This window comes from Pleurodeles waltl, chromosome 6 (genome assembly GCF_031143425.1).
Source record: "Pleurodeles waltl isolate 20211129_DDA chromosome 6, aPleWal1.hap1.20221129, whole genome shotgun sequence".
In the NCBI taxonomy this organism is placed as follows: domain Eukaryota; kingdom Metazoa; phylum Chordata; class Amphibia; order Caudata; family Salamandridae; genus Pleurodeles; species Pleurodeles waltl.
Genome location: NC_090445.1, coordinates 1402991333 through 1403007250, shown reverse-complemented (window position 1 = coordinate 1403007250; position 15918 = coordinate 1402991333). Strand labels below are relative to the sequence as shown.

The 15918-nt window shown below is 47.6% G+C and overlaps 1 protein-coding gene across 2 annotated transcripts in view; it reads right to left on the bottom strand.

Annotated features, from left to right (window-relative positions):
* The window catches only part of VPS13D (vacuolar protein sorting 13 homolog D), a 2230750-nt gene that overhangs the window by 193456 nt on the left and 2021376 nt on the right, over positions 1–15918 (bottom strand). For both annotated transcript variants that reach the window (XM_069240741.1, XM_069240742.1), the window contains one exon: positions 10405–10600. In XM_069240741.1, the coding sequence (XP_069096842.1) occupies positions 10405–10600 (196 nt within the window). The remainder of the gene's footprint in view (positions 1–10404; positions 10601–15918) is intronic.

The following is a 15918-nucleotide window of genomic DNA, read 5'->3' as shown; positions in this document are numbered from 1 at the left end:
GAAAGCAATAGTCAATGACTACTGTCCCTGAGGGTGGCTACACCCTTCAAATGCCCACTTCCTTTGGGGAGAGGGGCACCTTCCTAACCCTAAGGGCTATCCTCCTCCAAAACAACATGGACGATTCTGCAAGGATGATGTCACCTCAGCTCTGGGCACCCTAGGGGTGGTCCCAGCTGAGGTGGTTACTCTTCCTTGTGTTTACTAATTTTCCCACCAGACATGTTGCCAAAAGTGGGGCTTGATCCGCGGGGCGGGCATCTCCACTAGCGGGAGTGCCCTGGAGCAGTGTAACAAAAGGCAGGAACCTTTAAGGCTCACTGCCAAGTTGCAGTGAGCAGTTGCAGTTCCTCTAGGGGCGGGGAGGTGTGAAGCACCTCCATCCAGAGCAGGCTTTGTCCCTGACCCCAGAGAGCACAAAGGCTCTCACCCCATGAGGTCAGAACTTGTCTGTTAGTCACAGGCTGGCCTCACACTAGAGGGTTGGGTGAAATACAGGGGGCATCTCTAAAGTGCCCTCTGTTCGAATTTTTCAATAAATACAACACTGGCATCAGTGTGGGATTATTGAGCTGAGAGATTGATACCAAACTTCCCAGTCTACAGTGAAGCCATCATGTAGCGGTGGAGTTTGTAATGACAAACTCCCAGTCTATGTACTCAATATGGCCACACTGCACTTACAATGTCAAAGAATGGACTTAGACACTGTAGGGGCATATTGCTCATGCAGCTATGCCCTCACCTGTGGTATAGTGCACTCTGCCTTAGGGCTGTAAGATCTGCCAGAGGGGTGACTTACTTATGCTACAGGCAGTGGTTTGTGGGCATGGCACTTACAGGGGAGTGCCATGTCAACTTTACCTTTTTACCCGCACCAACACACACAATCTGTAAAGGCAGTGTGCATGTGTTTGGTGAGGGGTCCCTTTGGGTGGCAAAATACATGCTGAAGCCCCTAGAGACCCTCCCTGGCCACAGGGCCCAAGTTACCACTGGTACCTTTTACAAGGGTCTTAGCTGTGTACCAGGGGTGTGCCAACTGCAGAAGCAATGGTACAGTTTAGGGAAAGAACATATCTGCTGGGGCCTGGTCAGCCGGATCCCATCACACACACAGTCAAGTTAGCATCAGATATCATACGAAAGGTGTGTTTGTGTGTGTGTGTGTAGGGGAGGGGGGGGAGATAACCATGCCAAAGTGGCACTTTGCTATAGTACATACATATACTTACAAACAGACATCCAGACTTTTCCCATCTAGCATCTTAAAATAAGTCACCTACTGCTGAGAATGGGATGGTTATCACTTACTTGTTTAACCGCAATCACATGATTTAAACTCAGTGCATTAGTACATGTCCGTAAAGGTTTCACCATTTAAAGAAGCAGAGTCATGTTATTCATTTTTACATAATTCTATAGCAACTCTTCAAAAAAGAGGCATTAACATGTCTAAAAACGTATCACAGTAAGAGCCATTAAAAATCATATAATATGTGTTTAGATAATGTAAATTCTGACTTATATTGACAGCCATATGTGTTACTAAACATTCACAAAACCTTCATAGTAATGACGACAGAGCAGACTTCCAAATCCATGTACCACTACGCTTGAAAAAGTCAGAGCATTATTGCCTATGTGGTTTCACCCTTAGCCACCTGAGGGCTCAGTAGGAATCTGCATTTAGCATTGACTGAATTCTGACCAAGGAGATGTTCAGTATACTCCTACTCGATACAGAGATTTTCTTAAAGTCATCAAAAATAACTTATCTACTTTGTGAGCAAGGGCCAGGCAAAAAAAAAAAAAAAACTTTTCTTAGGAGAGCGAATAACAGTAGTCAAAGCAGGTATACTCCAAGTACTTCGGAGAGAACAAGTTACTTACCTTTGGTACGCCTTATCTTATAGAGACTCTAACTAGCCACAGATTCCTTTCCTTAGGATATTCCCCAGGTGTCAGACTGGATCCACATACTTTTTGAGCAGTGCCTCTGTGTGTAAGTAAGAGTAATCGATCGGCTCCACGTTGGTGTCATCTGCGCGGGAAGTGACATGTGCAGAGCCTATACAGGCATCACCCTAGCACACTGACATCAGATATTTTTTGCGACATTTCAACACCAGAACTACGTAGCCACAAAAGATGCTGATGTACCAGTGTGTAGATGCTAAGGACCTCATAGGTGTCAACCTACTTGGAGAATCCGTTCGCAGAGGGAGGAGGATCGGACGGTCAGTAAGGAATCTGCGGCTAGATAGTCTCTTGCCAGATAAGGCGTAACCAAATATAAGTAACTTGTTCATCTGATAGAGACATTAGCTGAAGATTTCATACCTTGGAATAGATACCCAAGCATTACCTCTCCGGAGGTGGGTCTGTGAACAGATTTAGACTAGGAAGGCCTGGGGGACTGAAGGGGCAAAGTGCCCATTACAACAGACCTGACTGCCCAGGCACTAATGGTTGGTGGACATGTGCACAGACACCCACATCGCTGACTGATAAATGTCCAGGACAGGGATTCCACAAGCTAACGCAGTGGTCACAGCCTCTGCTCTGGTGGAATGACTATGCATGCCCTCAGGGGTCAAACTATAGCAGATTTCAATGCAGAGTATGATAGTCCTTTTCTGCGTGGTTTTTCTTTTCTTTTCTCCTGGAACCCACTGAAGAGTTGATTGTCCACTTGGTGTTCCTTGGTACGATCAATGTAGAACATTAATGCTCTTCTTGGGTCCAGGCAATGATGACTCATCTGCTCTTTAGAAGAGTGACGAGGAGCGAAAAAGGTCGGCAGTGTTATGGTCAGCCAACGTGGAAGGGTATCACATCTTTAGGTGGGAATGAGGCATGTGTTTTCAGAATCAGGTTTTCTGGAAAGTAGTGGAGTATGGAGGGTGCATAGAGAGTGACTCCGGTTTCCTAACCCTCCTGGCTGATGTAATGGCCACTAGAAAGGCAGTCTTGATGGTCTGAAGATGTAAAGGACAGTTGTGTATAGGTTCAAAGGGCAAGTACATCAAGAATATCAATACCAGATTGAAGTCCCATTGGGGCATGATGAAGGGCTTTCAGGGGAATGAGTCACAACATGCGACTTAAAGAGGGGGGCTGATCCAGCAACCACAAGAATGCAGATATGGCTGAAAGATACCCTTTAACTGTCCCCAAAGCCAGGCCTTACCAGGCTAGTGAGAGAACAAACACCAAAGCCTCTGAAAAAGGTGCAGCAAGGGATTAATGTCTTTGAAAGTACACCAAGCCACAAAATTGTCCTAATGCAAGCATATACTGTCATGGATGAGGGGCACCTAGCTGGCAGAATGACATGACAGACTTCTGTAGGGCGGTCAGAAATTGCCAACTGGCAACGCTCAATCTCCATGCATAAAGGTGGAGTATGCACAAGTTCGGGTGCAGGTCCCTGCCCTGTTGCTGTGACAGTAGATCATCCCAAAGGGGCAACATGATCTGAGGAATGTTGCTCATGCTCAGGAGTTTGAGATAACATACTCTTTGTGCCAAATCCGGAGCCACAAGAATGACTTGGGACAGTTGATCCTCACCTTCTTGAGACGTTGGACAGCAGTGGTATGGGCAGAAAGGCGGACAAGAGGCCTGAGCGACACTCAAGACCAAAAGCATCGCCGAGCAAGAGTCGCCTTGGAAACTTCAGCGAGCAGAGGTGCTGACATTGCACTTTCTAGGTGGTAGTGAATAGATCTAACCAAGGCTCTTCCCAATCGTTGAAAAGACTCCAGATGGAGATGCCATGCCTGATCCGCTAGGCATCAACGGCTGGGTCTTTTCGCTCTGGAGGAGAATCTCACAGATGTTGAACTACCAGGAATATTTCCTAACCTCCCAGCCATGTCCAGTAATGCAGGGCCTCTTGACACAGGGTCCATGACCCCCACCCGGCCCTGTCTGTTGCAATACCACATTGGGGTGGTGTCGTCTGTGAAAACCTGCACCATCTCTTCTTTGACAGAAGGAAAAAACGTTTTCAATAGCATGCAAATGACTCAAATCCAACAGGTTGATGAGGAGTTCAGACTCCACCTCTCTCAGATAGCTGCCCCAACGTACAAGTGATGCATCTGTCACAAGTCAGCACTGAGTGGGGAAGAGATCGAGGTCTGCCACTAACCCAATCACGATTCGTCAGCCACCATCGCAGGTCTTTTGCAGTTCACTCAAATATCTGGACCAGGTCTGAGCAATTCTCCTGATTCTGCGCCTAGTGGGACTTCATTTCCCACTGCAGAGCCCATACATGGCAGTAGCATATGTTGCCAGCAGGATGCAGGCGGCCATGAGGCCCAGCAGCCTCAGAATCATTCTCACCGAAAACCAGGATAAAATCTGAAACATCAGAATCATAGCCTGAATATCCTGGACTAGCCGCTCTGGAAGACGGGCAGAAACTGCCCTGTGCCCAGCATGACTCAGATGAAAGGGAGCGTCTGAGAGGAAGACAAGTGTTACTTTGGCAGGTTGATGGTGAACCTCAGAGAATGCAGGAGGTCAGCCTTCCCCCTCACTTTTTGCCTGGTTTCTGGTGCAATTTTGACTGAAAGTGCACCGGGTTCCTGCTGAACAGGTCTCTAGTTCCAGATCTCTTTCCCCACAACTGCACAGTCGTTTTTCCCAATTGGCAAAACTTTAACTACCACAATAAGCCCCAAGTAAATGATACCCCTGGTATCTAGGACATGGGGTAATAAAGGAAGGCGTTTGAGGGCTGCAGAACACATTTTGCTACCCTCAGGGACCCCCTCACTAAGTACACACAATGCTGCTTTTACAGGCTGCGCGGTCTGGTCTAGAACTAAAACGAAAACACAACATGTAACACAGCCTGTGTGCCCACTTCCCTTTACACTGCATGTAATATATGAAAGTCACCCTTCTAGCAGGCCTTCCAGCCCTAAAGGCACAGTGCATTATACTACTTGTGAGGGCATACCTGCATGAGCAGATATACCCCTGCTGTGTCGGTCAATTCTCAGACATAGTAAGTGGATAGTGAAGCCATTTTTAATATGTGCACTGGACACTGGTCATTACGAGTTCCCCAGCTAAACGATGGCTGCACTGACGATAAGAATGTTTGGTATCAAACATCTCGTATTAATAAACCCTCACTGAATCCAATGATGGATTTATTAATACATGCACTCAAAGGGCACCTTAGAGGTGCCCCTTGAAAACCTACCAACTCCTAGTGTGGGCACTGACTGGTCAAAACCAGTACAGCCACCTTAGACAGACTTTTGGCCCCCTGATGTGAGAGCCAATGCTCTTGAGGGTTCAGAACAAAGGCCTGCTCTGGGCAGAGGTGTAACCTCCTCTCCCAGGCAGGATGGACATTCCAGGGCGAGGAACTTCAAAGGTCTTGCCACCTTTGAAATGTGACCCATGCCTCTCCAAATGGTAGAGAAGGCCAACCCCATGTTCCTGACCCCACTTTTTGGTGGCAGGAAAGTTAGTTAAATTAGGCCAGCCTGTGGCTAAATTAGGAGGAGTGCCCACTTCATGCAAGTCCCACCTCTAAGGTGGATGAGCTGATGTGGAGTCTACTTTTTAAATTCCTTCACCTTGTGTGGAGCAATTAGGCCAATTGCCTAAAGGTGAGTAGCCCATTGGCTACCACCAGGCACACTCTGTAATGCACCTAAATTCAGTGTTTAGGAAGGCAGCCCTTAATCATAGAACTCATATTCCTGTCAACCTAAGAAGAGCCAGAGATCACAGAAATCTCACCAGCAGAGAAGACTGAAGACACCAACTGACTTGGTTCCAGTCCTACTAGCCTGTCTGCAGCCCTCAAAGAAATCTGAACCTAAAAGATAACTTATCTCCAGCCCAGCAACCTCGAAAGCCTTGACAGGACTGTCTGCCTTTGATAAAGACAAACTCCCGTGGACAGCAGACCTGTCCAAAAGGGCCCAACTTCAAAGAAGAAGACGTCTGCATGAGGCACCCTGAAACTGCCTCTGGATCCACCTTTGCAGGCAATACCCACGGCCCCAGTCCAAGTGGCCCTCCAGCCATGTGAAGGTTTCCCAGCACTTCTCCCCCATGGGCTGAACCCTGCAGAACTCCACAGAGATGCCTGCAGCCTAAATCTAATGACTCCCCATGACCATGACCTGCCCGGTAAGCTGTTTCTGATGCCAGTAGACACCCCTGCACCTGGAGCCCCTGGGCCTTGGGGAGCTAGACCATCGGTGTTCCCTATGACCGCTGGCATCTCTGCTTAAATGGGCAGCTGTGGGTTAATCTTGCCCTGCCTCCTGGCCACAGGTCTAGTATAGGGCAGAAGTCTTTGTCCTTTTTTGGCACCAGAAGGTCGCAGGAATAGCGCCCACAACCTCATTCTGATGTTGGCACCCTCTCGATGGCTTCTTCGGCCAAAAGAACTTGCACTTCCTGATGCAGCAAGGTGAGGAATCCCTCTGTCAGCCAGTGTGAGGATGGTGGCGTAGGCGGTGGGGCTTCTGTGAATGAAGGGTGTAACCCTGCTAAACATTTTGGAGCACCAATTTGTTTAAGGTTATGGACTGCCATCGGGGCAGGTGGTGCTTGATCCTGCCACAGATTGGTTGCCCGTGATGAAGAGAGGGCATATTAAAGTGGTTAGGAGGCTGCAGCTGCGGGGGTAGTGGACTGGTCAGATCCTGGTCTTGGGTCCCATGAGGCTTAAGGGAAACACATCCATGAAAGGACTGGAGAGCCTGTGGGTTGTGGTAGCTGGGCAGGAATGGACATGGATGATAGCCCCTACTGTAGCCATGTAAGGGGTGAAAGGCAGAGTGGGACTGGCATGGGGCCGTGGAGAGTCCCAAAGACCAGGCAGATGTCCTGCTGACCTTAAAGCACTCGAGCGCCAAATCTGCCTCACTGCCAAATAGGCGAGTGCCATCGAAGGGCATGTCCATAAGGGATTCCTGGACATTCCCTAAAAAAAACAGTTGACCTCAGCCAGGTGTGGCGATGAAGTGCCAATGACGAAACAATCACTCTACCTAGCCAGTCAGTTGTGTCCAGTACTCAGCGTATAATGAACTTTGCTGCATCCCTGCCATTGGCGATATCCTTGTTCAGGATGGCTCGGGCCTTGTACGAGGCCATGGGCAGCACTTGCACAACAGAGTCCCAAACTGTGTGGGAATACCGGCATAAGAGACACACAATGTTCACAGACCTCACTGTAAGGTTAGTTGAAGAGAAAATCCTCTTGCTGAAGGTACCCAGCCTGCTGGATTCCCTATCCAGAAGAAAGGAATGGGATGTACCAGGGTTAACCTTGGACGTGGAGTCCTCAACCAGCAGACTCTCTTGGGAGGGGTGCTGGATGAGGAAAGCTGGGTCCCCAGGAGTGGAGTGGTGGGCAATCGTGCACAAGAGCCCCTGTGGAGGTCTTGGCTCATGCCCCAATAAGGTCATCAGTGAGGGCTTCATTAAATGGGAGAAGAGGTCCTGGGAGCCTGTGCATGCTCCCTAGAGCCCGGTGTCTGTGTTGCTGGGCTGGATAGAGCCTACTGCGCATGTGTGTTTGGCCGCCGGAGACAGCCGGCCAAACACACATGCGCTCTGAGGGGGAGTGCTGTGCACTCTCTCTCACTGCTCGTCACCCCCATGGCCTGCCCCTTACAAGGAAACAATAATAAACATTGTTTCCTTGTAAAGATATTGCAGCTGCTGCTGCTGCTGCTGCTGGCAGGGGGAGGGGACAACACTCCTCCGCCTTAAAGGAGGAGCTGCCCCTGGTTGATAGCTTCCTCTTAAGTGTGGCACCTAGCTATTCCAGAGTGCTCTATATGAAGCTCAGTATCCCACCCTAGAGATCAGGCTTCCTGGGGGCTTCATGCCCATAGAAAACAGTTTGCCCAGTGTTTGCTCCTCTCTGTCCCTGCCTCCACCTTATCTACCCAGACAAAAGAGCATCCCCTCTTGAGAGTTACCTCTTTAAAGCTCACCTTTTTGGCCAACACCCCACGTGCTTCCTGCCAGGGGGAGGTAACAGCTCCTCCAGTGGCAGGCCTCTATTGTACCTTTCCTGGGAGCCATTGATATATCTCCCAAGGAAGGCAGAGGCTGTCTCGTGGCCATCCTCAGCAAATGGCCACTGAAAAATTAGGCAACAGAGTGGCAACTTTCTAAAAATTGCATGTGGCAACCAGTTAAAATAATTTCAACTTGGACATCAAATCAGGCTTAATGTAATAAGCTGTTTGATACCTTGAACTACCAACTTTGGTACTCCCATTCAGAAGTTAGCACAGCTTAGTTATCAGCGTGTAACTGTGTGCTTGCCAATGGGGCTATTAATCCATCCCACAGTAAAAATGACAATTGCAGGTTTTTACTTCAACAACATGTTAAACACATGTTCTATTTTTTTTTTTATATGCTGCACTCTGCCATAGGGCTCAATAGAACTGCTGTAGCAGCTACCAGCCACCCGCCATATTATGACCGTAGCCAGAATTCCGCCAGAAGGATGGCGGAATTCCGGCTACGGCTATGGCCAGCAGCTGCGCCACACCAGTAAACCACTGCGGACCGTATCATGACACATGATACAGCCTGGCGGTGTTCTGTTGGCCGACGCTGCTGCTGGCAGCTGCGACCCATCCTGTCTCGTCTCCTGCCGGAGGAACCCCTGAAATCAGGTAAGTCGGGTGCTCCGACAGGGGTGGTGTGTGTGTGTGTGTATGTTGGTGAGTGCGTGTATGCAGGTGTGTGGAATGCGTATGTGCATGTATGGTTATGAGTGTGTATGTTATGTTGTGTGAATGCGTGTGCCTGTATGTATGTCAGTGTGTGTGAATGGGTGTATGCATGTGTGGGTGAATGTGGGTATATGTGTGAATGTGTGTGTTTGATGGTGCGTGCATGTGCGTGTATGTTGTGGGGGGGGGGACCAGCAGAGGGGGTGGGGGCAGGGAAGACCGTTATCAGTGACTGCGAAGCGATGCCCTGTCACTGATAGTGCCTACCGCCATGGTTTTCATGGAAGTAAGGAAGCCACGAAAACCACAGTGGCAGGCGGGGTCATAATACCACGGGTGGGACAGTGACGGCCGCCTGTCTGGAGACTGAAGTCTCCAGCACAGCAGCTGTTACGGCCCAGGCGGACGGAGTGGTACATTGGTGGAATGTCATATTTTGGGGAAAGGTACCGCCAGCCTGTTGGCAGTACTTTTCTCCAAAATACCGCCGTCCACCAGGGTCCTAATGAGGGGCAAAGTCTTCATTACAAATGAGCTGGCAATTGGTGTAATAGCCAGAGCCAGAATTTATTGGTTGTGGTAAATATCACCCAATTATAAGTATTTCCTTGTCAATGGAAAATACCATGCAGAATCTGGTGATTCCTATACCAAAAATCTGCATGTCCTGGTTTCCACTGGGTATTTTTCCCTTGATAAATAGCATCAGGCTTGAACTATGAAATTTGTCTGGGGGTCCAATTTTCATTGCAGTACTCATAATCCCAATATGTGCAGTAGCAAGAGTTACCACACATTTGAGAATTCAATAGCCAACTCGTACTGAGGGCCAATGTTTTCACAAAGTAAAACCTGACTCTAATAGTACTGAGCCAGAACAGCCTACTGCTGACTTGAGGGAGATTTAACTTGAAACTCAGAATTCAGCAACACAGAAAAATACCATACAGTAAATTAATGTCCAACCAGGGCTTTTTCTTGAAAGGATGAACTTACTTTAATGCACACAAAATAATTCTGTCAAAATAGACCTAAAAGCACTCCATAGTAGCCTAAAGTGAGCGGTCCCAAATACCTTAAAGTGGTGTTTAGACGCTTTCAAACAAGCAAACTTTGCAGGCCAAATTGAAGTATTGTAGTCTCTCGCTGTAGACTAGACGTTATCATTAGCAGAGCAGATGTTATGAGGGATATGTAAATGTGCAGATCTTGTACCCCCAGGACCCCAAAGAGACAATAATCTTAGGGTTCCAGGAATTTTTCCGAGGCTCATTCAGGGAACAGTTCAGAATATCTTAATATACAATATTTAGTTCACAGTCCACCCAAGTCCATGAGAAGTACACTAAGGAGGTTCATTCTGCGGGTACCTAAGTATAGGCTACAAACCATACACATTCCAATCACAGCCAGCCCATCTTGAACTGTGATACAAACAGACACCTGATGGAACAATAAAAAACATGCACTCACATTCCTGAGAAAAGTGTTATAACAAAAAAAGGGCAGACCAGACAGGTAAGGGAAGATGAAAGATAATGTATTTGATTCTTCAATTGAACACACTAGAACAAGAAAATTCAACAAAATGGTCACTGTAACACTAAAATGTGGCCTACAGAATCCGCAGGATATAAATATTTAAATCACTGACCTTTGCCCACTGAGAGTTGCAGTATCCCTCACAGCTTGAGCTGTTTCTGAAGCAAAATCCAGAGCTCCCGCTACTGGTTTAGTCACAGTTCCAACAAGCCCTTTGCCAAGACCTGATATGAAGCCACTGACTCCTCCTTCTGTTTTCACCCCTTCTACTGTTGAGGTGAACACACTAGTAAATCCACCAATGATGCCTATCAAACAAAACAAGGAATAGTGTGAGGTGTCAAATCAGGAACCATTGTTCCAATATTGAAAAAGTCTAATTCAAACTAGTCAAGCTAAGTACAAATGATTAGAGAACAACAAGATTGTTGGGTCTGGAAGCCTAGAAGAAATATCAGGTGGGCAAAGGAGCATGATACTGATATGTTAAATGGAATCATACAAAGGGAATATTAACATAACTTCATAGTTCAGATGTCTTCAACTGCAGAGAGAGACCAATAAAAGAAATCACAATGTAGCAGAGATGAACAAATTACTTACATTTGGTAATGTTTTTTTCTGGTAGAGACTTTGCCTAGCCCCAGATTCTTCACCTTAAAATATTCCCTGAGAATCAAATTGGATCTGGAAAATCTTGAGCAGTACCTCTGTGTGCTTGCAAGTGACTTTGGCTGCTCGACATTGATGTAATCCATGTCATTGATGACATGAACCTTGCCTCTACAGGTGCCATCCCGGCATACTGACATCAGTTTCTTTTGTGACTATGTCTGTGAGAAAAAATGTGGAAACACGTCAGACTAATTTGTGACCAGTGAGCAGAATCTAAGGGTATCTTTTAGGTGAAGAGCCAGTTCATAGAATGGAGAGGATGGTAGGGTCAATTAGGAATCTGTGGTAAGATAGTCTCTCTAAAATAAAAGGTATTACCAAAGATGAGTAACGTCTTCTGATGGGGACTTCTAACTGCAGATCTGTTTCCTTGGAATAGATACAAAAGCAATACATTCCTGGAGCTGTGTCTATAAACTAGCTAAGACCAAAAAGTCTTGGAGGACCGAACAGGCAAAATGCCTGTCTCAATGTACCACACTTACCAGGTAGAAGTGTTTGCTAGACATGTGAAGTGATGCCACATAGCAGCCTGATAGATGTACAGGACTGGCACTCCCTGTGCTAGCGCAGTAGTAGCAGTCTTAGTTCTGGTAAAATGAGCCCGCAAGCCTTTGCGGAGGTTGCTTCTTAGTGCGTAGCACATTTTGATGCAGAGTACAGGCCATCAGGAGATGGTCAGTTTCTGCACCGCCTTGCCTTTTTTCATTCCAGTGAACCCAATGGAGAGCTGATCATCTACCAGGTGTTCTTTGGTGTGGTCAATGTAAAAGCATGGAAGGACTGGTCTCTACCTTCCGACAGGACAGAGGCAGGCATCTGAAAGACCAGTTTGTCTAGGTAGAAGCAGCTGTACGGGGAGTTAACAGAGAGAGTGTGAAGCTTGTTCATACTCCTGGCTGAAGTATTTTCCACTAAGAAGTATCAGGCGCCTCAAAGAGCAGCTGTGCTTTGGTTCAAAGGAAGAACACATAAGAAACGTAAGGACCAAATTAAGGTCCCTCTGTCAAGATGTAGGTGGGAACAGATGCTGTAAGTTCTTATGGAAACATGTTACAACTGGTGACTTAAACGTAAAGGGCTGATCAGGCATCCTCAAAAAAGCTGAAATGGTAGATTGGTAACCTTTAACAGTGCCTAGGGCAAGGCTTTGCTGTGCAAAAGACAACACAAACAGCAACTCCGACAGTGAGGCAGAAAGTGGGTCAACTTGTTGTGATAGCACCAAACCACAAACTTTCCCAACGGCCGGCATATATAGGTCTTTGTTGATGCGCACCTGGCTGCTAGAATAACACCACAGATGCTGGAAGGAAGATTAAAGACACGCAACTGTCACCGCACAATCTCCAAGCATGAAGGTGGAGAGTGCATAGGTTCAGGTGCAAGACCCTGCCTTGTTGCTACGACAGGTGATCCTTCCGAAAGGGCAGAGTGATTGCAAGAGAAATGCTCATGCCCAAGGATTCTCTATACCACACTCTTTGTGCTCAATCTTAAGTCCCAGTCATTCCTGATCTTCTTGAGAACTGTGGGCAGGTATCAGTGGAAAGATGTACAGGAGTCCAGAGTTGCATAAGAAATGGAAGGCGTCTCTGAGTAAGAGCCAGTTTGGAAACTTAAACCAGCAAAACTGCTCAAATTGTGCATTCTTGGTGGTGGTGAATAGATCAAGCCAAGGTTTTTCCCAATCTTGGAAGAAACCTGGCACCACCACCGGATGTAAATGCCACTCCTGATCCACAAGGCATTAGCGACTGAGTTTGCCTGCCCTGGCATTCAGAGATCCCACCAGGTGGTGTAGGACTAGGAAGATGTCATGAAGTTCCACTTCAGAGGTGCAAGGCCTCCTTGCACAGGGTCCACAATCCCACCCAGCTTACAAAGAGTTAACAAAAAAGCTGAAAAAGTGATTAAAAAAAACCCACTGAGGTAGCTCTCCGGATCCGCGTTGTTGGTGTGGAAATAAGGGATCTGATGTCAGCACGCCCAGGTGGCACCTATGTAGACAATGAGCACGGCACTTCCACCAGTGTCAACACAGGGCAGCAGACAGCATCTACCGGGCACAGAGATACTGCTCAAGACCTTCTGGATCCAGTCTGATGCCCGAGGAATATTCTAGGGTGAGGAATCTGCAGCTAGAAGTTTCTATCAGAAGTGGGTATGATTCTGTTACCTGGAAAACAATAATGTAAACTAAAGAAACAGTGCAGTTGTGCTTCCACTTTTTCTCTTCAGAACTGAGCACAAAACTAAGGTAAGCCCTTCAATTATTCCAAAGCTGCCTCCTTAGTGGCTCAGAACATTCAAGTCTTCCACATGGGACTCCTAACCTGCTAAGGATGCATCTGTCACCAACCATATTTGACCCTCTGGAAAAGTCAATTCCTATTCCTTCTATAGATTTCCCTACTTCAACTGCTGAGGGTGAAACTAGCAACCACCTCAATCCAGAGCCTTGCCCGTCAAACCAAAAGAATATCCAAGATGCCAAGAGATCCACGGATTAGGTCTACCAGCATTATTCTGTCCAGAACTCTCTCTAAAGTTGGACAGCTCTAAAACATGAAATTTGTGTTGCTGGTGTCAATTTCAAATTGAGGAGGTACAGAAAGAATTGCATTTTGTGTAGTTGGGACATTGCTAACTTTAAAGACTCATGCACTCCTTCCAGAGAGACATTCTTCAAGAGCTAGTACTTCAGGAAGAGGAATACCTGGGCTTGCAGATTTGCAGCCACCTGAGCACAAAACGCTGTACCTTGAACTGGAAATGTCTGCTTCTATCACATATCAAAGATTTTTCCTGTGGAATGGAAGAATGAGAATATGGAAAAATGCATTTTGCATTTCAAGAGACATTGCCCTGTTGAACAAGTTAATCACCTTCAATAACAGCTAATGTGATACAGACTATACCTAGTGGCAGATTCCTTACCTTTGAATTTCCCTAGGCATCAGACTGCATCCAGAAGATCTTTTGTGAGCAGTATCCCTGCACCCCGGTAGGTGGTGTCGATTGGCTCTGGGTGCACCCTCGGCATCGTCCACGCAGGAAATGATGTTGTGGTACCCATACAGGTGAACCGACGCCAGCTTCTTTTCATTACTTTCCACGCCAGATGTGTGGAGTTATGACATTCACTGAGTACTGGTGTGAACAACTAGGGTCCTGATAGGGATCAGACTTGTAGCTAGAAATGTGTTCGCAGAGTGGGGAGGATGGGTGGGTCGGTAAAGAATCTGCAGTTGGAGATAAGGCTTGCCGAAGGTAAGTAACTTGTTCATCTGATAGAGAGTTCTAGCCACAGGTTCCCTACTTTTGAATAGATACACAAGCAACACCTCTCCAGAGGTGGATCTGTGGACCAATTTCAAACAATGAAGTCCTATAGGATCGAACAGGCAAAATGCATATTCCAGCGGACTGCACCGTCCCTGACTGTCCAGGCAGTAGTGTTTAGTAAAAGTGAGCAGCAGAGATGCCCACTGTAGAAAGCTGAAATTCTATGTGGTATATCAATGCAGGGGTATACTGTGAGAAAAGGCCTCTTTTTGACATGGTTAGCTCCCACTTTTACCCTGGCATGTGATGTAGCCTAGACGTTGTTAGTGCTCAGAGCCCCTGCTAACCTGGTTCTCTGGGCCAGAGCTCGTCCCCTAAACTGTTGTGATCCATTGGCACAACTGGCAACACTTTTAACTGCCACTATAAGTGCCTAGTAAATGGTACCTAGATACCCAGAGCATGGGATACTAAGGGTAGGCCCCTGAGGGCAGCAGCGCTGATTATGTCACCCTCTAGGGCCATGCATCTAGATCAGGCTTCTCCAATCAGTAGCTCGGGAGCTAATGGTAGCTCTCCAGCTACCTGTGTGTAGCTCTCCTGTGTGCACTTCAACCTACTAAATTAGAAACCTTTGCTTGGTTGAATTAATATGTGTATAATAAAGTTGAAAAGTGTGTATCTGAGGCAAAACTATGGGGGTCATTCTGACCCCGGCGGGCGGCGGTTGCCTCCCGCCTGGCGGGAACCGCCATTTGGCCACACCGCGGTCAAAAGACCGCTGGTGCCATTACAACTTTCCCGCTGGGCCGGCGGGAAAGAGGCCTGCAATACTGAAGCCGGCTCCGAATGGAGCCGGCGGTGTTGCAGGCGTGCGGCGGGTGCAGTTGCACCCGTCGCGCTTTTCACTGTCTGCTAGGCAGACAGTGAAAAGCATGCTGGGGCCCTGTTAGGGGGCCCCTGCCAGGGGCATGGGCAGTGCAGGGGCCCCCAGGGGCCCCAGGACACCTGTTCCCGCCAGCCTCTTCCTGGTGGTGAAAACCGCCAGAAACAGGCTGGCGGGAAGGGGGTCAGAATCCCCAAGGCAGCGCTGCTTGCAGCGCTGCCCTGGCGGATGCGCCCAGCCGGGGGTAAACCGCCGGCCCCGGTTTTCTGACCGCTGCTTTATCGCAGCGGTCAGAATGGGCTAGGAAGCACCGCCAGCCTGTTGGCGGTGCTTCCGTCATCCGCGGCCCTGGAGGTCAGACCCCCTATGTGTATTTTCAGAACCCATGATTTCAAACATATTTAAAGCTGATATTTGAATGATAAATCATGCAGCATTGGGAGACTTATAACTAACATGATTCCCTTTGTGCTAGGGGGCATTGTAGCCCTGGCTGTTATGTATTTACCCTTGTAGAGTTATTCCGAACTGACTACGCTTTTTTACGTTACTGCAGGCAATCCAGTATCCAGTACTAAGGTAATCACAGGTGGTAATCTTGCATAGGTCCTTGTAGCTGCCCTGAGGCCACTAATGTACTCTTGTCTTAACTGTACAACACTACTAACATTGGTAGCTCTGGATGATTTTCACGGAGCAAAAGTAACTTCCATTAGTAAAAAGGTTGGAGAGCCCTGATCTAGATGCATCCAGTCCTACCACTGTAGACTGAGTGCA